Source organism: Mirounga leonina, unplaced genomic scaffold (genome assembly GCF_011800145.1).
Source record: "Mirounga leonina isolate KUSES-001 unplaced genomic scaffold, KU_Mleo_1.0 Mir_166, whole genome shotgun sequence".
In the NCBI taxonomy this organism is placed as follows: domain Eukaryota; kingdom Metazoa; phylum Chordata; class Mammalia; order Carnivora; family Phocidae; genus Mirounga; species Mirounga leonina.
The window spans coordinates 2,026,809-2,048,786 of NW_023270418.1; the positions used below are offsets into that span (position 1 = coordinate 2,026,809).

Consider the following 21,978-nt stretch of genomic DNA (forward strand, 5'->3'; position numbering starts at 1 on the left):
TCTGTATCCCTCACCTGGCTTCTCACCTTCCCTTCTCACCTTCTCATCTCACCTGGCTTTTTCTATATCCCTCACCTGGCTTAACCTCTTGTGTAACCATGGAAAACTTATCAAAACCAGGGAATTGACATTGCTACAGTACTATTAACCAAAACATACATCTTATTTGAACTTTACCTGTTTTTCCACAAACTTTTTTTTTTTTTTTTAAACCCTGTTCTGGGATCTTGTCTTGGACCTGACATTAGATTGCGTTATTCCTCCAAAATGTGACCATTCCTCACTTGTGTTTCATGACTGATGCTTGAAGAATACTGGTCAGTTACTTTGTAGAATGTCCCTCAAGTTGTTTCTGACATTTTGTTGTGATTAAATTAGGTATTTATTGGGCAAGAATACTAGAGGACTGACGGGTTTTCTCCATGCATCACGTCACAGGGTTCCTGTTGTTGATCTAATTACTAGTCATGTTAGCCATGATCACTTGCTTAAAGTGGAGCCTGATAGGCTTTTTTTTTTTTTTCTGTGAAGTTTGTTTTTCCCTTTTGAAGTCAGTTTCTTTTAGAAGCAGTAATTGATGAAGGTCTTTCCATACCTCAAATGGGAAACTGCTTTTGAGTCAGTAGAATGAGGTGTGTTGTGGGGGGTCAGTTTGTGGAAGAATGGGATTGGAGCCATGCCTCAGTAATGCCCAGTCTTGGCCCCATTTCTTCACTTTGCTCATCTAACTTCTTTGTGGTTTAAGTCAGCCAGCAGGATTTCTTTGTATATTTCCCGGTAAAGTCTTCTGTTAAAGGACATTCCTAGCATGAAAAAGTAGTTTTTCTAGGTCTCTTGATGTGATGGAAAGGAGGAACTTTCTTTTTTTTTCCCTTAAGAATGCATTTCCAAAGTAGATATTGTATGTGGCTCTGAAATTCCTGGTGTGGAAAATAATTATATTTTTTGGAGACTTGACGTTAGACTTCCTTTCTTTACTTTTTTTTTTTTTTTAAGATTTTATTTATTTGAGAAAGCAAGAATGAGAGAGAGAACACATGAGAAGGGGGAGGGTCAGAGGGAGAAGCAGACTCCCTGCTGAGCAGGGAGCCCGATGTGGGACTCGATCCCCGGACTCCAGGATCATGACCTGAGCTGAAGGCAGTCGCTTAACCCACTGAGCCACCTAGGCACCCCCGACGGTAGACTTTATTAGCATTTGAAAACCATAGCCCAGCAAACTCCTTGGTTGTAGAGAAAGTTGTAGTTTGAACTCCAAGAATGAATGTCTGCCTTCTCTTACATCCTCCTGTCCAAGACCAGAGAAGTATTTACCTCCTGGATACTTCCTAATGGGATGTGCAGGTTAAAAGTCCTAATTAACTGCCGTATTCGTCTTGTAAGCCTTGCTTGTAGGCATGTGGCCGGCACATCAGCCGCAGCAGCATCATCTCCTGGAGCTCATTAGAAATGCAGTATCTTAAATTACACTAGGGAAATCATACAGTCTTTCTTTGACTGACTGACTTTGTTCACATGTGGAATTTAAAAAACAAAACAGATGAACCTAGGGCAAGGGAAGGAAAAATAGGATGAAAATAGGGAGGTAAACCATAAGAGACCCTTAACTCTAGGAAACAAACTGAGGGTTGTTGGAGGGGAGGTGGGTGGGGGGGAGGGGTAATCGGGTGATGGGCATTGAGGACACTTGAGGGGCACCTGGATGGCTCAGGTGGTTAAGTGTCCGACCCTTGATTCCAGCTCAGGTCATGATCTCAGGATTCTGGGATCAAGCTCGGTATCAGGCACCCTGATCAGCGGGGAGTCTTCTCTCCCTCTGCACCCCCGCCACTCATGTGTGTGCACGTGAGCTCCCTCTCAAAATCTTAAAAAAAAAAAAAAAAGGGCACTTGATATAATAAGTACTGGGTGTTGTATGCAACTGATGAATCACTAAATTCTACCAATGAAACTAATTATGCAGTATATGTTAAGTAAATTGAATTTAAAGAAATTTAAAAAATTGCTGTACCTTAGACCTCAGCCCAGACTACTGAATCAGAACCTGCATTTTAACAAGAGGTTGCATGGGCACAGCCAAGTCTGGAGCACTTTGAAAAAGAAACCATTGCTTTCACCGTGTGGCTCTACCTCCCCGGTGCCTGGGTCATCTGAGCAGATCCGGGATTAAGACGGAGGCAGCTTCAGGATGGTGGTGGGCAGGAAGCTGCTCCTGCCCTTAGCAGGCATGACGGAGATAGGAAACCGGAGTTCTGGTATTGCAGTAAAAATGGATGAATTTTAAAGTCCACTAGTTCTTTTAGAAGGTGGAAGGGACTCTGATTATACTGGCTTGTGTGGGAGAGGCAGCTCTGCAGCTGGTCGTCCCCTCTTCTGCCTTTTGAACTGCCAGAGATTAGGTTTGGGCGCTCCAAGTTTGTGCATAATGAATTATTCTAAAAATCAATTTACCTAACAGCCAGTTTACTTAATGATGACTTTCCCTTATGGTACCACTGACATGAAATTCATGTTTGTGAAATTCATAACCACTCACATGTGATAGGAAGATAAATGGGCTTTAATCAAATTTGGTTTTATTTATTATTATTATTATTATTTTTTTAATTATTATTATTATTTTTTTGAGACAGAGAGAATGAGAGACAGAGAGCATGAGAGGGAGGAGGGTCAGAGGGAGAAGCAGACTCCCTGCCGAGCAGGGAGCCCGATGCGGGACTCGATCCCGGGACTCCAGGATCATGACCTAAGCCGAAGGCAGTCGCTTAACCAACTGAGCCACCCAGGCGCCCTATTTATTATTTTTTTAAAGATATTTATTTATTTGCCAGAGAGAGACATAGCGAGAGAGGGAACACAAGCAGGGGGAGTGGGAGAGGGAGAAGCAGACTTCCCGCCAAGCAGGGAGCCCGATGCGGGGCTCGATCCCAGGACCCTGGGATCATGACCTGAGCCGAAGGCAGACGTTTAGCGACTGAGCCACCCAGGTGCCCCTCAAATTTGGTTTTAGATAAAGCTGCTTTAGGTGAATTTTCACTTGGATATATTAACCATAGGTACATTTATTTATTTATTTATTTATTTAAGATCACCTGATTTGTTTTCTTTTGATGGGTCAAAATTCAGGACCGGTGGTAGCAATCGCCTCCCCCATGGAAATGTTGAGCTCTTCTCTTTAGCGGAGATACTAGCTATAAGGCAGGCTTATGGCAAGTAGGCTGGCTGGGAACCTGCTACATTTCTCTTACGGGTCCCTGAGTAATTTACCATATAGCCCATCAGATGTTGGGTGGTGTACTATGAAAAAAAGTTACTCAGTTGATCCCCATCTTCTAGGCTTATCCCTAAACATGGTTCTTCTCAGTTACCCTACATGTTCATGAGAGCTCGTTTACAAAGCTTAAGGTCATCCGGGCTGATAAGCTTAGGGCAAACCTATCTCAGTGTGACTTATACTGATCTGGCTTATTCATAGAACTATGTTGCTTTCCTTCATAATACATAGCAGTCCTCAATTTCACATTTATTGTAATTATTTTTTTATTGAACTATAACTGACAGTTATTAGTTTCAGGTGTAAAATGATTTGGCAATTCTATACTCAATGCTCACTGTAAGTGTAGTTACTATCTGTTACTATATATTGTTGTTACAGTATTTTTTTTTTTTTAAGATTTTATTTATTTATTTGACAGAACACAAGTAGGCAGAGCGGCAGGCAGAGAGAGAGGGAGAAGCAGGTTCCCCGCCAAGCAGGGAGCCCAACGGGGGGCTCGATCCCAGGACTCTGGGATCATGACCTGAGCCGAAGGCAGACGCTTAACCGACTGAGCTACCCAGGCGCCCCTGTTACAGTATTATTGACTGTATTCCCTATGCTGTACTTTGCATCTCCAGGACTGACTTTATAACTGGAAATTTGTTACTGTTTTCCACAGTGGCTGTAACAATTTACATCCCCACCAACAGGGTGGAAGGGTTCCTTTTTCTCCACATCTTTGTCAACGCTTCCTGTCTTTCTGATTTTAGCCATTCTGACATGGGTGAGGTGATAACTGGTTTTGATTTGCATTTCCCTAATAATTAGTGACATTGAGCATCTTTTCATGTGTTTGTTGGCCATCTGTAGGTCTTCTTTGTAAAAGTCTTTTTTCAGGTCCTCTGCCCACTTTTCATTAAGATGGCTTTTTGGTGTTGTAGAAGCTCTTTATGTATTTTGGATATTAAGCCCTTATCAGTTGTATCATTTGCAAGTGTCTTCTCTCATTCAGTAGGTTGTCTTTTAGTTTTATTGATGGTTTCCTTTGCAGAAGCTTTCTACTTTGATGTAGTCCTAATACTCTATGCTTTTGTTTTCCTTGCCTTAGGAGACTTTAGAAAAATGTTAGGGCCCATGTCAAAGAAATTACTGCCTGTGTTCTCTTCTAAGATTTTTATGGTTTTAGGTTTCACATTTAGATCTTTAATCCATTTTGAGTTTATTTTTGTGTATGGTGTTAAAAGATGGCCCAGTTTCATATTTTACATATAGCTGTCCAGTTTGCCCAGCACCATTTATTGAAAAGACAGTCTTTTCCCCAGTACAAACAAAACAAAGAAACAAGCCACATGATCCAATAATTCCACCACTGGGTATTTACCCAAAGAAAACAAAAACACTAATCCAAAAAGAGATAGGCACCACTGTGTTTATTGCAGCATTATATACAGTAGCCAAGATCTGGAAGCAACCTAAGTGTCCATCAATAGATGAATAGATCAGATGAGTGTATATATGTACAATGGGATTATAAAGCCATAAAGGAGATTGTGCTATTTGAGACAAAATGGATGGACCTAGAAAGTATTATGCTAAGTGAAATAAGTCTGAGGAAAAATACCATATTTTACCATATTTTACTGGTAAGTGGAATCTAAAAGAAACGAACAAGCAAAAAGCAGAATCATTCTTAAAAATAGAACAAAAGTGAGGGTTTCCAGAGGGGAGGGGGATGGGGAGTTGGGCAAAATAGGTGGAGAGTGGGAGGTACAGGCTTCCAGTTATGGAATGAATAAGTTATGGGCACAAAACACACAGCTTAAGTAACATAGAGATACTGTAATAGTGATGTATCAGGACAGATGGTAGCTACTCTTGTGGTAAACATAACACAATGTATAAACTTGTTGAATCATGAAGTGGTACACCTGAAACTAACATTTGAGTATAGTTGACATATAGATTATCAGCACATGGCATTCTACTGGCCAAGAGGATTGGCACTTAGCTGAGATCACTTGATGAGTGAACAAAGCATTCATTCTCCCTGGGCATTTTCAAGACAGCCAACAGCTCAGCTACTTTTGGCAGCCTCTCTAGGACTGCAAAGAAAGCCAGCTTTGGGTTGAAGACAACACATTGGATGGCAAAACAGAGGCAGACAAAAAACAACAGTTGCTACCTGATAAACCCAGAAGCAAGATTACCTCTGTTATTTTCCATCCTATGAGTCAAACTCCCTTATTTAAAAAACAAAAACAAAAACAAAATATAAATGTCAACTATGTCAATATTGCTTTTACTGAATCACCTTCACAAGAAACTTTTATCTTCTACATTAGTGATTCCCAACCACAGTATCAAAGCAGTTTGATGTATCATAATCTGTGAGGTGTGCCATACGTGGTGCATTACTGTTAATAAAAATCAGATTTGTGAATGTCATTAATTACAAAACTATTAAGTTTTACCATATGCTAGGCTCTGTGCTCAGCTCTGAAATTACAATGATGAGCAAAAATAGACATGGTCCACGTGTTCATGGAGTTCACAATCCAGTGGGGAGACAAGCAGTAACCAAATAATTACATTACCATCCATTACGTTGCCTTTTTGTTTTCTTGGTTTCCTTTGCTGTGCAAAAGCTCCTTATTTTGGTGGAGTCCCAGTAGTTTATTTTGCTTTTGTTTCCCTTGTCTGAAAAGATCTATCCATAAATATGTTGCTAAGGCCAATGACCAAGAGATTGCTGCCTATGTTTTCTTCTAAGAGTTTCATGGGTTTGGGCCTTTAGGTCTTTAATTCATTTTGAGTTTATTTTTGTGTATGGTGTTAGTATGGTTTATTTTGTGTATGGTCTTTTGTGGTTCCATGCAAATTTTGGGGTTACTTGTTTTAGTTTTGTAAAAAAAAATGCTGTTGGTATTTTGATAGGGATTACATTAATTCTGTAGATGGCTTGGGGTAGTCTGGACATCTTAAATGACACCGATTCTTCCTTGAGCATGGCATATCTTTCCATTTTATCCTCTTCAGTTTCTATTGCTGGTGCTGGATAGCTTTCAGATCTTTTTAGTGCAGGTCTTTTATTTCCTTGGTTTTATTTCTAGGTATCTCTTGGTGCGCTTGTAACTGGAATTATTTTCTCTACTTGGTTATTGTTGTATAGAAATGCTACCGGTATCTGGGTATTTTGTATCCTGAAAATTTACTGAATTCATTTATTCTGGTAGTTTTTTCATGGAGTCTTGAGGGTTTTCTATGTACAGTGTCATGCCATCTGTAGACACAGTTTAACTGCTTTACCAATATGGATGCCTCTTATTTCTTGTCTGATTGTTGTGGCTGAGATTTTCAGTACTATGTTGAACAAAAGTGGCAAGAGTAGACATTCTTACATCCTTGTTACTGATCTTAGAGGAAAAGCTCTGTTTTTCCACCATTGAGTATGATGTTAGTTATGGGTTTTTCATGTATGGCCTTTGTTATGTTGAGGTATGTTCCCTCTAACTCTACCTTTTTGAGTTTTTAATCATTAATGAATGTTTAATTTTGTCAGATGCTTACTCTGCACCTGTTAAGACAATCATATGACTTTTATCCTTTGTTTTGTTAATGTGGTATAGCATACTGATTCTGCAAATATTGAATCATCCTTATGTCAGCAGAATACATACCCACTTGATCTTCTTAGTATATTGTTGTATGTGGTTTGCTTTTATTTTGTTGAGGATTTTTACATGTATGTTCATCAGGGATACTGGCCTGTAGAGGGAGAGGGGGAGGGGGGGGAGAGAGAGAGAGAGTGTGTGAGAGAGAGAGAGATGTCTTTGGTTTTAGGATCAGGTTAATGCTCGCCTTGTAGAATGTATTTGGAAGCTTTCCTTCCTCTTCTACTTTTTGGAAAAGTTTGAGGAGAATAGGTGTTAACTCGTCTTTGCGGGTTTTGCAGAATTCACCAGTACATCCATCTGGTCCTGGACTTTTATTTTTTGGAAGCTTTTTGAATACTGTTCAGTTTTGTTACTTGTAATTGGTCTGTTCAGATTTTCTATTTCCCCTGGTTCAGTTTTGGAAGGTTGTATGTTTCTAGGAAGTCACTATTTCTTCTAGGTTGTCCTATTTGTTGGCATATTTTTTCTAGTAGTCTATTATAATCCTTAGTATTTCTTTGGTGTCTGTTTTCTCTTGTTCCTGATTTTATTTGGGTCCTCTCGTTTTGAGTCTGGGCCAAGAGTTTATCAATTTTATCTTTTCAAAGAAGTAGCTCTTGGTTTCATCCCCCCCCCCCCCCATTAAGTCTGTCATTTATTTCTGCTCTGACCTTTATTTTTTTCCTTCTACTCTTCTTGGGCTTTGTTCTTTTTCTAATTCCTTTAGGTCTAGGTTTAGATTGTTTATTTGAGGTTGTCCTTGTTTCTTGAGGTAGACCTGTGTTGCTATATATTTTCCTCTTAGAACTGCTTTTGCTGTGTCCCAAAGATTTTGGACCGTTGTGTTTTCATTTTCATTTTTCTCAATGTATTTTTTGACATTTGATTGCTTCATTGATCCACTGGTTGTTCTATTGAGTTATAGAAATCCCATTGTGAGTAGGTTACATACAAAATACCTCACTATATTGGGAGCTCAAGTCTTGCTAACAGAAGCAGTCAGATCACTAGGCCGTGTTTACTTCAGTGTTAAAGCAGTTTGATCTATCACCATCAGCTGTGAGATGTGCTATGATTTATTACTGTTACTAAAAACCAAGTATTAATGTATATAAAAATAGTCTTTACTATATGCTAGGCCCTCTGGTAGACTCTTTTAAGATGCAGTGATGAGCAAAAACAGACCTCGTCAGTTCATAGGGCTTTTAATCCAGTGGGAAAGACAGATATTAAAAAAATAAGAGAAGTGAATATTTAGAAACAAGTACTGTGATGGAAAGGAATATAGTCCCATGAAAAATCCTGGGCCATGGTGGGAAGTGCATATCAGTGAAGACTTCCTGGGTAGGTGGCATACAAGATGACAAGGGAAGGATGAATAGAAGTTAACTAGGTAGAGAATGAATGTAAGAGGATTTGAATACAGGGTGGAATGTGCAAGTGCTATATTTTGGTGGGAGGGTGGGGTATGTTCAAGGACCTAAAAGAAGGTTGGTATGTAGAGGAAAACATGGAGAATGCACAAGCCGAAGCTGGACAGGTGGGCAGGGGCCAGAGCATGTGGGTTCTTGAGGGCCATGTTGAATCCTAGTCCTAAAATTCTCATCTGAAGCTCAATAGCCATGAAGTTACTGATTTGTAAGCTTAGGGTGGGGGGTGATTGGAAGGGATTAGTGAGCTGATTAGAGTTTTGTTTTTAAAAAGATGACCTTGGCTGTAGAATGGATTGCAAGGGAACAGAGTGGATTCAAGAGACTAGTTGCAAAGCTAGGTAGTTGCTAGTAGGAGGTGATGGTGGCTTAGATAAGGAGGGTAGCAGTGGAGGAGGTGAGAAATAGGGTACCCAGGAGTAGAAGCCATATGACTTGATGGTGGGTTGTACATCAGGCACAGGGGAGAGCAGTATCAAAGACAATGCTTACATTTCTAGCTTTCATTTTGATGTCGGCTATAGTGGGTGAGGACCAGGTTTGGGAGGAAAGTTATGTCTTGAGTTTACTAAATTTGAAAGATCAAAGTGGAGTTGAGTGGACAGTTGGCTATTCAAGTATATAGCTCCAAAGACAGGCCTAGACTGGAGGAAAATTTGTCATTCATTTATGTTAAAAAGTGTCCTAATGTACTGGAGTGGATTCAGGGTACATTAGAGCCACTGATCTGAAGGGCTTTCTGAGAGGAGGGAGAAAAGACTGAAGGTAAGGTAGTGTATCAGAAATTGACACCTGTGGGAGTGTTCCATGCCTGTGAAATCACCTATTTATCCTAGCAGAAAATGGTTTGAGAACCGCTAGGGTGCAGGGTAAAGGCCAAATGTCAGAGGTGGGTTTTATGAATCCAGCAGCAGTTGACCCTTTGGTTGTTTCCCAACTGTGCTCTGCTTGCACGCCTCCTCAGTGCTATACATACCTGTTCTTTTTCTGTTACCTGAGTGCCAGACACATTTTCTCCTCCTGTCCTTCTTTGTATTTCCCCTTCCTGAAGCACCTTTCTTACCCTCTCCAATTTTTTAAATTCAAGTATAATTAAGTTACTAGTTTCAGATGTACAGTGTAGGGATTCAACAATTCTATATATTTCTCAGTGTTCACCAAGGTGATGTATGCTTAATCCTCTTTATTGTACCCATTCCTCACCCACCTTCTCTTTGGTAACCATCAGTTTTCTGTATTTAAAATCTCTCTCTCTCTTTTTTTTTTGGGTCTGTTTTCATTTTCTTTATTATTTTTTTTATTTAAGATTACACAGCGAGAGAGGGAACACAAGCAGGGGGAGTGGGAGATGGAGAAGCAGGCTTCCCGCTGAACAGGGAGCCCAAAGTGGGACTCGATCCCAGGACCCTGGGATCGTGACCTGAGCCGAAGGCAGATGCTTAATGACTGAGCCACCCAGGTGCCCCATGTTTTCATTTTCTTAAATTCCACATGAGGGCAATCATACGGTATTTGTTTTCCTGACTTTCGTTAGCATAATACCCTCTAGGTCCATCCATGTTGATGCAAGTGGCAAGATTTCACTCTTTTATGGCTGAGTCCTATTCCATTGTGTGTGTGTGTGTGTGTGTGTGTGTACTACTTCTTTCTCCCTTAATGTATGGAAGCAACTCAAGTGTTCATATCTTGGTTATAGTAAATACTGTAATAAACATAGGGATGCATGTATCTTTTCAAATAGTGTTTGTTTTCTTTGGGTAAATACTCATTACTGGAATTACTGGATCATATGGTAATTTTAATTTTTTGAGGAATAATCAGACAAGGAAAAATAAAGGCATCCAAATTGGAAAGGAAGTAAAACTTTGACTATCAGCACATGATCTACTATGTATAGAAAATCCTAGACTTCACAAAAAACTAAAACCGATAATTGAATTCAGTAAGATCGCAGGATACAAAACCAGTGTACAGAATTGTGTTGCAATTCTATATATTTTTAATGAAGCAGCAGGAAGAGAAATTAAGAAAACACTATATACAGTTGAACCAGAAAGAGTAAAATACCTAGGAATAAACTTAAAGGAGGCGAAAGACCTGTGCTGGGAAAACTATAAAACACTAATGAAAGAAATTGAACATGACAGAAACAAATGGAAAGATATTCCATGCTTAAGGATTGGTAGAACTAATATTAAGACGTCCATAGTACATAGAACAATCTACAGATTTAAGGCAATCGCTGTTAAAATACCAACATTTTTTCACACAACTAGAACAAATAATCTTATAATTAGCATGGAACCAAAAAGACCCCAAATAGCCATAGCAATCTTGGAAAAGAATGACAGCTGGAGATATCACAATCTCAGATTTCAAGGTACAGTACAAAGCTAATCAAAACAGAGTGGTACTGGTACAAACATAGACACATATAAATGGAATAGGATAGACCATCCAGAAATAAACCCATGCTTATTAAATTTGTGACAAAGGAGGCAAGAATATACAATGGGAAAGTAGTCTCCTCTCCCTTCAATATAAATAGTTCTTCTAGATCTATTACCTTTCTGAAACTTTCCTCGATCACCATTCAATAAGAGGATTTTTTCCCCCTTTCTAAAAAGGTCAGGCTTTATTTTTCTGTAGGTTTTTTGTTTTACCCCATCAAATGGCATGTAAATTCCTTGAAGGTAGGCATGTAAATCAAAGGTCTTCATACGACTTGGTGTTTACTAAGTACATTTACTGCCATCTCTTACATATGGTTTTCAGTCTTGCTTCCACAGAATGCAAGCCTGGCTGAGCCTTAAGAAAATGGGCCTTTGACTAGTTGTAGTTTAGATTTGTGCTATAAAGAGATAACAGATATTTTTCTCCTGATTGTTATTTTGAATGGGAGAATATAAAATTTAAGAATAAAGAGTAAGTTCTGTTTATAAAAAGTCTTGTTACAGTAATTCAAGAGGAAGGTGTAGAAGAGTGAAGATCAGTTACTATCATTTATGTTAGATGGGGAAAAAAGAAATAGACTAATATTTGCTTTTATAGCATTAAAAAACCTCTGGAAGAAAGGATGGTCTTAGCAAAAGATCCTAAAACAATAGGATGTTCTTATGCAAAATGAATTTTGACAAAGACTCTGTACCTTACACAAAAAATCAGTCAAAATGGATCACAAACCTTAAAATGCAAAACAGTAAAACTTCTAAATGAAAACATAGGGGAAAATCTACATGACCTTAGGTCTGGTGATGAGTTCTTTACAGTATCAAGTATATGATCCATAAAAAAAAATTGGTAAGTTGGATTTTACTAAAACAAAACATTGTGCTCTGCAAAAGACACTATTAAGAAAATGAAAAGACAAGTCATATCTGTTAAAGGATTTGTGTAAAAAATATACTAAGAACTTTTTGTCAGGGCTCAAGCAGGGAGAGGGGCAGGCAGAGGGAGAAGCAGGCTCCCTGCTGAGCAGGGTGCCCAATGAGGGACTCCATCCCAGGACTCTGGGATCATGACCTGAGCAAAAGGCAGATGCTTAACCAACTGAGCCAGCCAGGTGTCCCTATACTAAGAACTTTTAAAACTTAACAATAAGTGAGCAAACAGCTCAATTTAAAAATGGGCAAAAAGTCTGAACAGTCACCTCACCAAAGAAGATCTATAAAGGACAAGTATATAAAAAGATGCTCAAGGTCTTTTTTTTTTTTTTCCCCATGCCATTACACATTGATTAGAATGGCTAAAATTAACCTGACACCACCAGTTGCTGGTGAGAATGTATAGCAACAGGAACTCTCATTCTTTGATAATACCTTACAAAGCTCAACCTAGTCTTACTACATAATCCATCAATCACACTCCTAGGTTTTTACTCAGTTGTTTTTAAAACTTATTTTCACATAAAAACCTGAATACAAAATTTACTATGGTGCTCTATTTATAATCACTTAAAACAGGAGGAAACCGAAGTATCCTTCAAGAAGTGAATGGATGATTTTTGGTAGGTCTGTACAATGAGATACTATTCAGTGCCATCCAAAGACATGAATAAATCTTAAATGCATATTACCGAATAAAGGAAACCAGTGTGACTAGGCCATATAATTTGATTCTATTTATATGAAATTCTGGAAGAGGCAGAAATAGAAGGGTTGATGAGTGATTTGAGGGGTTTGAGGTTCAAATAGGTGAAAAGGAGGATTTTTTTCAAGCAGTAGAACTACGGTGTGTGGCACTCGCATGGTGGATATGGGACACTGCACAGTTGTCAAAACCCATAGGAATTTCTAGCACAAAGAGTGAACCTTAATGTATGCATATTGTTAAAAAAAAAAAAAAAGGAGATTATGGATGGAATGTGGAAAGTGACCGAACAGTCTAACTGTATTACAAATATGTGGAACAACATCTGTGAAAAGGGGTTGGAGAAATTGCTGACCTGAGTAACTTCAGAAACAAGTGGAGTCAGACTAAAGGCAAAAGGAACTGTTCATAGATGCTTTGTTCTAGTTGATAGTTGTTTACATGAGGATACAGGTTAACAGTTCTAAAATCACTGTATATGCTGGAATGAGTAATAGAGAGTGGATTGGTGGGATGTTATGGTTAAGTATTGGGGCAAAGGCTAGAATAATCCATATGGTAACAGATTAGAGTATAAGGCATCAGTATAAACTTAATTTACATGTAGATATGTACATGTGTGTATGTACATTCTGTGTGAGTGTATGCTGGTTATTATACCACATACATTTCTTAACTCTATCAGCTAAGACCTAGAAGCAATGATACTCCAGTAGCAATGAGCATATCAAGTACCCAGATCTTGGTTTCTAATACCATTTTCTAATAACAACTGGGTTTCTTTGGAGAAATGGCTGATTTTAGAACTGAGTCAGGAAACCTGTAAGATAAGCCTTGAGCATCTTGTATCATAAGTAAAGGAAATGTTCCAAAGGAAACCATAACTCACAAATAATGGAAGTATGTCAAAGGGACAGAGGAGCCAACTGAAAAAAAGCTTCCAATGGTCAAAGCTGGAACAATTTGGGCAACCAAATAAACTGGTATTGGATGGTAACCCAAAGATTAAAACAACCCAGGAGTACATAGAGTTTTACATAAATGACTGAAGAAAGAAATAAATGGGGAGAATAGACAAGTCTTCCATGCAATAGAACTCCAGATAATTTTGGTACTCCACCTTCAAGGAGGGTGGAGCTCTCCTCACTAGGTAAGTGTGGACTGTATAGATTTCCTCCCAAAGAGGACAGTGTGGAGAGGGAGGAGTAACTTCAGAGAAGAAACCTGACAGACACTACCTAAACCAGGTAAACACCAAGATTAAGATCAAAACTAGTAAGTCATGTTGATCGTATGTATTTTTGATAGACCATGAGAATTACACTTCCTTCCTCAAACCCACAACCCAAGTCTATACATGAGACAACATCAGACAAATCATAATTGGGGAAAATTCTATAAAATTCCTCATTAGTAATCTTCAATTTTCAAGGTCCTAAATTCTGAACTGTCACCACTAAAAGGTATCTAATGAGACCTGTCGATTGAATCTAATGTAGTCTCCTGGATGGGATTGTGAAACAGAAGGATATTAGGTGAAAACTAAAGTAATCTGACTAAAGTATTGCCTTTGGATAACATTGTATCCATAGTGGTTCATTAACTGTGATAAAAGTACCATATAGATGTAAGAATATTAATAAGAAACCAGATAATGGGGTATATGAGAACTCCCTGTTCTTTCTTTGCAATTTGAAACTCTAAAAATTAAAAAAAAAACACAAACAAAAAAAACTTTGGGAGGATACACATGAAACTGATAAATAGTTGCCTCTGAGAGACATTGGGTATTTTTTTTTTTTTTTTTTACTAAATACCTTAAAGATGAATTTTTTTTGAACCATGGAAGTAAAAAATTCAAATTAAAAATTTAAACTTAAAATAGTAATAGTTAAGAAAAGTGAAGACTTCATATTTTTTGAGAACAATATCCTTTTAAGTCTTTAAGAAAACTTAGAAGTATAGAAAGTGCTATATACACATTGGCCAGAACTACAACTACTATTAGTTCGGTTCCTTTTTCCTAGCTCTTGATATTTAGAAACCTCTTAATTTTGAGTTCCTGGAGACAAGGAGCTATACTTAGGCTTCAGGTGAGCGGTGTGATTCTAGCTCCTTGCCTTGGGCTTGTTTATTTAATACTTCGACTGTATTTGAAGGCCTCTGTAGTCAAAAACTAAACTTACATTCTTCCTTATGTGAACTAGCTCATTGGTTGCCTTTATCTTAGAATTTTTTCTCATTTGGAAAAGAAATTTCCTACTTTTCCAAGGTTCCATGTCTTTTCTCCTGACTCTTTGTATGTGGGAAAGGTGGAAGCCAGCCCCTATGTCAGTAAGAACAGCGCAGCTACTCCCATGCTTTTAAAGACTGCAGTGGAACTGTTTTGAGTAGGTATAAGAACATTATTTTCACATTTCATTTAACAGTGAATGTTTTATTTTCAATAACAGGCAATTTGTAATTACTGTCACTGTTAATATCTTGCTAGATGTTTGCTAAGAGGGTTGAGTACGGAGCTGAACAGTAAGTTTACAACTGCAAATAAGATCACCAGACCAAGTCTAAACAAGGGCAAGGGGAAGGCAGAGAAACGCTTGCTGAGAAGGACAGGATGTGTGCATCCTTCCAGCAGCTGCACACCTCTGAGGCTGTTGATTTCCATGTATGCAGAAAGAAGGGAAATCATAATCATTAGTGGACACTAGGCATTTGGTAGGGAATTTGCAAACATGGTATCACTTTTTTTTTTTTTTCTTTCTGAAAAGAAACCTGTGAAGTAGATGTTCTTTTGTAGGAGACGAAGAAAGTGAGGTTTAGGAAAATGGTGTGCCTTGTCTGTATTGACACAGGGGATTCCATGCCTGAGGCAAGGATTGAACACGTGTTGACCAGAACCTGAAGGCCTTTGTATAGTACGCACATAGTTTCTGCGGTTTCTACTAATCCATGTTGTTCTGAGTAGAAGCAATAGAATTTGGGAACAATCGAAGTTTGTTCAGGCAAAGTAGGTTTTTTCTTTTAACTTGGTCAAATAGCTCTGAGGTTGGAAGAGCGCTGGGGGCTAGAAGCCATGGAGGATAACTGACTTATAAAGGGACCACTGAGGTGACCACTTCCAGTTCAGTAAGCATGATGTTTGAAGTTAACATACTGGCACCTGATACAAGAGAAATAATGGATTACTGAGGAAGATAATAGCATATTTCTTTGGTATTTCTTTAAATAGCTTCTGAGAAGCATGCGTTTTGAGAGATGATGATTTATTGATACTGTGTTGCATTTTTTGGGTAGAATTCCATTTTTGATAGAAGAGAAAGCATAGTCTGTGGGTCTGTAAGCAGAAAATTGGCACAATGAGATTTGATCATCTGGCCAATGATCCAATTGGCAGTAGGCAAAATGGCCAGAAGATGGCCAATAGCGACATCCCTAAATTGTAGTTTCAAATGTAAAGGTATAAACCAGTATGTATGAAGTTAGTGTTCCAAAGTCTACTGATGTGTAACAAACTGTCTCTAAACTTTTATGTTTGTGGATTCCGTGGGTAAGGAATTTGGACCGAGTCCAGAGGAATGGCTTGTCTCTATTCTACAATGTTAGTGGCTTCGTCTGGGAAGAGTGAACATCTGGGGAAACCATCTGGAGGTGTTTATACTGGCGTTGGCTGGGATTCCAGTTGAGGCTTCCAGCCAGAGCACTGATATGCAGCCTTCCCAGTGTGGTTTGGGCTTCCTGCTAGCATGGCAGCCTCAGGTAGTTAGACCTCTTCCACAGTGGGTCAGGGCTTTAGGCTCAAGTATTCTGACAAACAAGATAGAAACCACATGAGGCATTATGACCCAGCCTTGGAAGTGACCAAGCATTACTTCTGCCCTTAAAGCACTTACAAGCCCACCTAGATCAAGGGGACAGGACATAGATCTAAACCTTTCAATTGGAAGAAAATCAAGATTACATTGAAGCACATGTGATATGGGAGATAACATTATTAGTGTTTTTGGAAAATACCATTTGCAAAACAATACTGGACCATGTAAGGTGGGTTGTCCTAAACAAGATGGAAGAGGATTATATTCGTGTCACCTATTTCTATTTTTAGCTTAGCAATAGCTTTATCACCATGGATACTACTTAGAGTATTAGATGAATTACAGAAATCTAGACATAAACTGGACCCTGAAGACTACTTAGTTTAGTGGTTTCAGACTATCTTTGGAAGTGCATCTCTTTTCTCTAAATGAAATCTTAGGGGAAATTCCAAATTACACAATAGGGAGTGAAGCTTCTCTGGTGCCCAATCCCTTCCCTGTGCCTTAGACCCTAAAGCTTTTCCAAGGAATGCTGGGGCATTATGGATCAGATCTGATCATTAAATGGATAGGAGAAACCGAAGTACAGAGGGGCAGGGATATTTTTGCCAAGGATTTCATGGTTTGAAGCAGGTGTAAGGTTGAAATCAAGTCTTGGTATCCTTGGGCCAGTGTTCTTTGCAATATTACTTAAAATTATGCTATTGCCTTTTTTTTTCCCCCCAAAAATTACATAGTCCTTGAGACCCCTGACCTGAGGTTGGACACGGTATACCTTCCTGGTGTTTTTGGTAGCTTTTCTTTATTATCCCAGCAGTAGGCAAATGGCCAGAAGATGGAAGTGAGATTCTGTATGAACACCTACACCATTTAAAAAAGTGGTGATAACTTTCTCATGGCAGGAGGAATGGGGCTTGTGTTTGAGTCTGCAGGGGTATTCTTTGCCAGGATGGGGCATCATGGGGACTAAGGCCGGGGGAGCTGAGTCTACCTGAATTCTCTTGCCCTCTGACTTTCATAGGGTCATACCATTGTACCTGGAAAGGAATATAATGTGGTGAGAAGAACATGAATCCTGGAACTAAGTAGACCTGGATTTGAATCTTAGGAGTTACATGACTTTGGGCAAGGCACTTTATCAAGTTGAGCCTCTATTTTTACCTTAAAGTGTGAATTTAATAACTACCATTTAAGATTTTGGCAAAATGAGAGATGGTACTAGATTTAAAACTTTTTACATAGTAGAAAGTAATGGGGTGTTGCCATTGAGAGAATCCACTTTCGTGTCTATCAGACTAGGGTTCAAGTCCTAGTTTTGCCACTTACAGCTGTATGATCTTCAAATTTTAAATTTGTCTAATAAGCTAAAAAAATGGATCGCTTAATATAAGTTTTAGGGAAAAGGACAAAGTCTAATAAAAATTACTTGGCTGATCTTGATCTAACTATATTAACTGGAATTATTCCTGAATTATTTCCTCAATATTGCATGAAATTCAGGAAGTCTTGTAATACTTCATAGTAACTCTGTTCATCATACTCAGTGGTGGGCTTTGGAGAATTACTCATGCTGATGGTGGGATAGGGTCTCCCTAGCACTTGAGCAAGGGCGTAAGTTTAAAAAAAAAAAAAATCTAGTTGTATAAATACAGGGTGGGAAAGATCACCTTCATGACATTTTGTGTGAAATGGTTTGCAGTGTTAGGTGATGGGAAGGTCCTTGCAAGCATTAGGATACACTCATGGTTGTGCACAGTCCTGACATTGTCTGTGTTGCTGGATGCAACACAGGGGGAAATGATTCATTTTACTGCAGCTAGAGCATGGTGACCAGCATGGGGAAGGATCTGGAAAGAGGAGTAAGGCAGAGAATCCATGTCCAGGAGGGCCTTTGTTGTCTAGGTGGTGTAGAGGGGTAGAAAGAAGATGCTAGGGATGTTCGATCTGAAAAGGAGAACTCCGTAGTGAATGTCTTTGCTGTTTTCAGTTATTTGCCGGATGAACAGACTTCTCTGGAAGCCACAGTAGTTCCCTGGCTGAGGACTTGGTTGAGGCCCAAAGCTAAGGGGAGAAGTGCTGCTTATGAGTCTGGCTGGTGATTTTATCATTCCTATAGTTGACCCCGCCCTAAAATCCACGGAAGACCTCTAAGCACTTGAGACCTGAAGAAAGCAGACCGGTCAGGCGCAGAGGGCTTACTAGACTCTTCTTTACATAATCACCTCCAGGGCCCCCCTCCTCCCTGGCAGCACACCAGGGCTCTTACTTGCTCATGGCATCAAACTGCTGCTTCCCTCACCGGAACCAGCTGTCCAGGAAGTAAAGTGACACCTGGGATACTCCACTATAGTGCTGCTTAAACTTTAATGGGCACCTGAATCCTCTGGGGGTCATGCTAAAATGGAGATTCTGACTCATCTAGGTCTTGGTGGTGCCCCCCCAGTCTGAATTTCCACAGGTGGTGGTGATGCTGGTGTGTGGACCATATTTTGAATAACAAGGCTCTACGGCAAATCCTGAGTCTTCCCTCCAGGCTCTAGCCAAGTGTCGTCAGGCCAAATGACCACCTCCAAGCTGCTTTGAGGACTGAGGCTCACACTTCTGTTAGCAGAGGGTTACTCTCTGGAAATACTGCCTTATTCCCCTCCCAGCACCCATGAAACCATCTTACCCAGATGGAACTTAGCCATGCAGTGTCCTTGTCATGTTTAGGACCATTTCAGCAGTTACTTGATGTATATAGAACAAAACCCCAAACACCCCATTCTGACTTCATCTAAGTTTGGAATACAGCACTTCTTGAATATGCGCACGATGCTGTCAGAAACTTTGCCCTAAGACACAAGTATCTATTTTGCCTAACAGTAGGGCAGATTTCTTCTCTTGGAGCTGTAGGTTTGAGACTACCCTGAGGTAATAGCTTGCTACAGTAATCTTTACAAGGTATGTGGGTAATGAGCTCTTGCTCAATGAAGCCATAACCCCAGGAACAACGATTGAACCTGGTTAAATAGCTCTGCCTGCCCCCCGCTTTTTTAAAAATTCTATCAGGTGATCTTTTTTTTTTTTAAGATTTTATTTATTTGAGAGAGAGAATGAGATAGAGCATGAGAAGGGGGAGGGTCAGAGGGAGAAGCAGACTCCCTGCTGAGCAGGGAGCCCGATGCAGGACTCGATCCCCAGACTCCAGGATCATGACCTGAGCCGGAGGCAGTGGCTTAACCAACAGAGCCACCCAGGCATCTGAGCTATCAGGTGATCAATAGGAGCATTTCTAATTGTCTTTCACATCCTCTTTAAGGTCCTGTCCCTTCTTGCAACAGTAGCTTATTGGTCAAAATGAAGTAATTGAGAGATTTCTCATGATGATCTTGGTGAGGTCTCTTACCCAAAATCATGCTGCTTTTTAAATTCAGAAACTGCGTGGTCTTGGGTAAGGTACTTAAAATCCCTAATCACAAGTGAACTCTGTAAAACAGGGATAAAAATATCTAACTTGAGGAAATTAAATGAGATGACATTTATGAAAGCAGTGAGTCCATTCCTAGCACATGACATGACCGCTTCCTTTGTCTTGCATTTGCTTCTGACTTTTTTTGTGTGAGGGCCGCGTTTTATTTCCTTTTCTGCTAGTCTCAGAGCATCTTGAGAACAAGATCTGTATTTTAAATCCTTTTTTTAGCCCTTTACTATGTGTTCAGTAACAAAACGTTGAATGAATTAATGAATGACCAGATAATCTCTAAGGTCTTCCTGACCTTTTAAGTTCTCAGATTTTGATTCTTTCAATGTTCTAGCTGCTTGGAAGCAATTTGGAGAATTCCCTTAAAATGAATGTCTCCCATGTTAAGGGATTTTCTTTTCTGCAGTCTTATAAAATATGTATTGGATTATTACTAATAAGTGTGTACCTGAGCCCAGGAGTTAGCTGCAATAGTATAAGTAACCTTGGTTTGTGATCTTGGGCCTGATTCTGTCTAGTGTGAGGTACGTAGGTCAGAGTCTGATCTTCCCCAGCACTGCTCTCTTGGGAGGATCCCTGTGAAAGATAAGCAAGAAATATGTATTTGTCCTTTGTCCCATGACTTGGGAGTCCTGCGTAATAGAGGGTGAGTTTCAGGATCTATTCATTTCAGTGCTCATAGAAGGTACTTTTTGTGTTTTAGATTAAATTACGGTCTGGTCAGTGGGGTTAGGCCAACTCAGCTGATTAGAAGAGAAACAGTAGGTCCTTTCAAATCTAGGAATGGAACTTGGTTTAGGTCCTACATAGGCAGGTCGTTTTTGAGTTGTCTGTACGAATGAATTGCTGGGAGACAGCGCCAGGTGAGGCCATCCTTACTTGTTGGTCATTGTGCCTCTGAGATTGACAGCAAGCTGGTAGAAAACACGTGGGCTGGCAAATTTAGACCGGAGTTTAAATTACGGCTCAGGTAGATTAATTCCAGAATCTGTTTTTTAACATTTAAAGAGCGAGAATATCAGCCTTCTGGGTTTGTAGAGGTGAGAAGTTAGATAGTATGTTGAATGTTTAGTGCAATGCCTGGCAGTGAGAATAGGCCTGATTTAATGACAACGATGATGCATTTCAGAGGCTTAGACTAAATGGTCTGCCACTGAAAGTATCAGTCCCGGTGTATGCCTGAGGAGTGTCCCAAACTTCTGCATTTTATGACAAAAGTGCAGACTGCAGTGGTGGTGCTGAGTTTTTCATGGATCTGGAAAATGCCCCAACAATCTGGGGGAAAGAAAAGACTCAATTACATGTCTCATGACATGATAATTTGAAATACTGGTCCATATGTGAGTAGCTTCAACCATTCCTCTCCTCCTTCTCTAAGAATTGTTGTCCACTTAAAGGTTTTTGTCCAGGGGGAATGTGTTTAGTAAAGTTATCTTACCTAAATTTATTTCAGTCTCTGATAATCCAAAGTCATTTCTTTCGTCCTTTAATTCTTGAAAAAGTAAATATGGCAGTAATGAAAATAAGGATCATTAAGTCCATTCTACGTGAATAGGCTTTTTTTAGACAATAGAGGGTTCTGAACTGTACTTCTAGGTATTGGAAGAGACCCTACACCATGCTTCGGTAAGCTTGTGGCTCTCTTCACAGTGGATCAATCGGTACCCATTTCAGAGGCTCAAGGTGTCACGGTGAGGTTCTCCAACAGGTGAATTGGATTCCATGCAGTACAATTGATTTTTGGTTAGGAGATCTTTGTGTCATGTGTAGCTAATTGCAGATTCTGAGAAAGGTGGTAGAGAAGTAGTGAGGATTGATGACTGGGAGATCCAGAAGTAAAATCAAGTTTTTGTTCCTTTACATGCAGCTATTTTGAACTGGAGAGCAGTGGTCTGAGGGATGAGATCCGATACCACTATATGCATAACGGGAAGCCCAGGACTGAGGTGCTTCCGTACCGGCTGGCAGATGGACAGTGGCACAAGGTCGCGTTGTCCCTTAGTGCCTCTCATCTCCTGCTCCACGTCGACTGCAACAGGTAGGTCTGTGCTTCTGTTCTTCTGCAATTCTGTCCTTGAAATCAAGTAGCGGGAAGGGGGAAAAATATCAAACCCCTCCCGGCCTTGCTGGGAAATAAAAACCAAGGGGCCCTAATTGTAATTTAAGTTACCAAATGGGCCATTAGATGTGCTGAAATGACCAACTGTAATATGCTAAGAAAACAGTTCATTAAGATGAAACCGTATCCTGTGATTAGGAACAAATGTACAAA

At 39.6% G+C, this 21,978-nt stretch overlaps 1 protein-coding gene across 2 annotated transcripts in view; it reads left to right on the top strand.

Annotated features, from left to right (window-relative positions):
• NELL1 (neural EGFL like 1) overlaps positions 1 to 21,978 on the top strand; it is an 807,199-nt gene that overhangs the window by 94,967 nt on the left and 690,254 nt on the right. For both annotated transcript variants that reach the window (XM_035012452.1, XM_035012453.1), the window contains exon 4: positions 21,574 to 21,744. In XM_035012452.1, the coding sequence (XP_034868343.1) occupies positions 21,574 to 21,744 (171 nt within the window). The remainder of the gene's footprint in view (positions 1 to 21,573; positions 21,745 to 21,978) is intronic.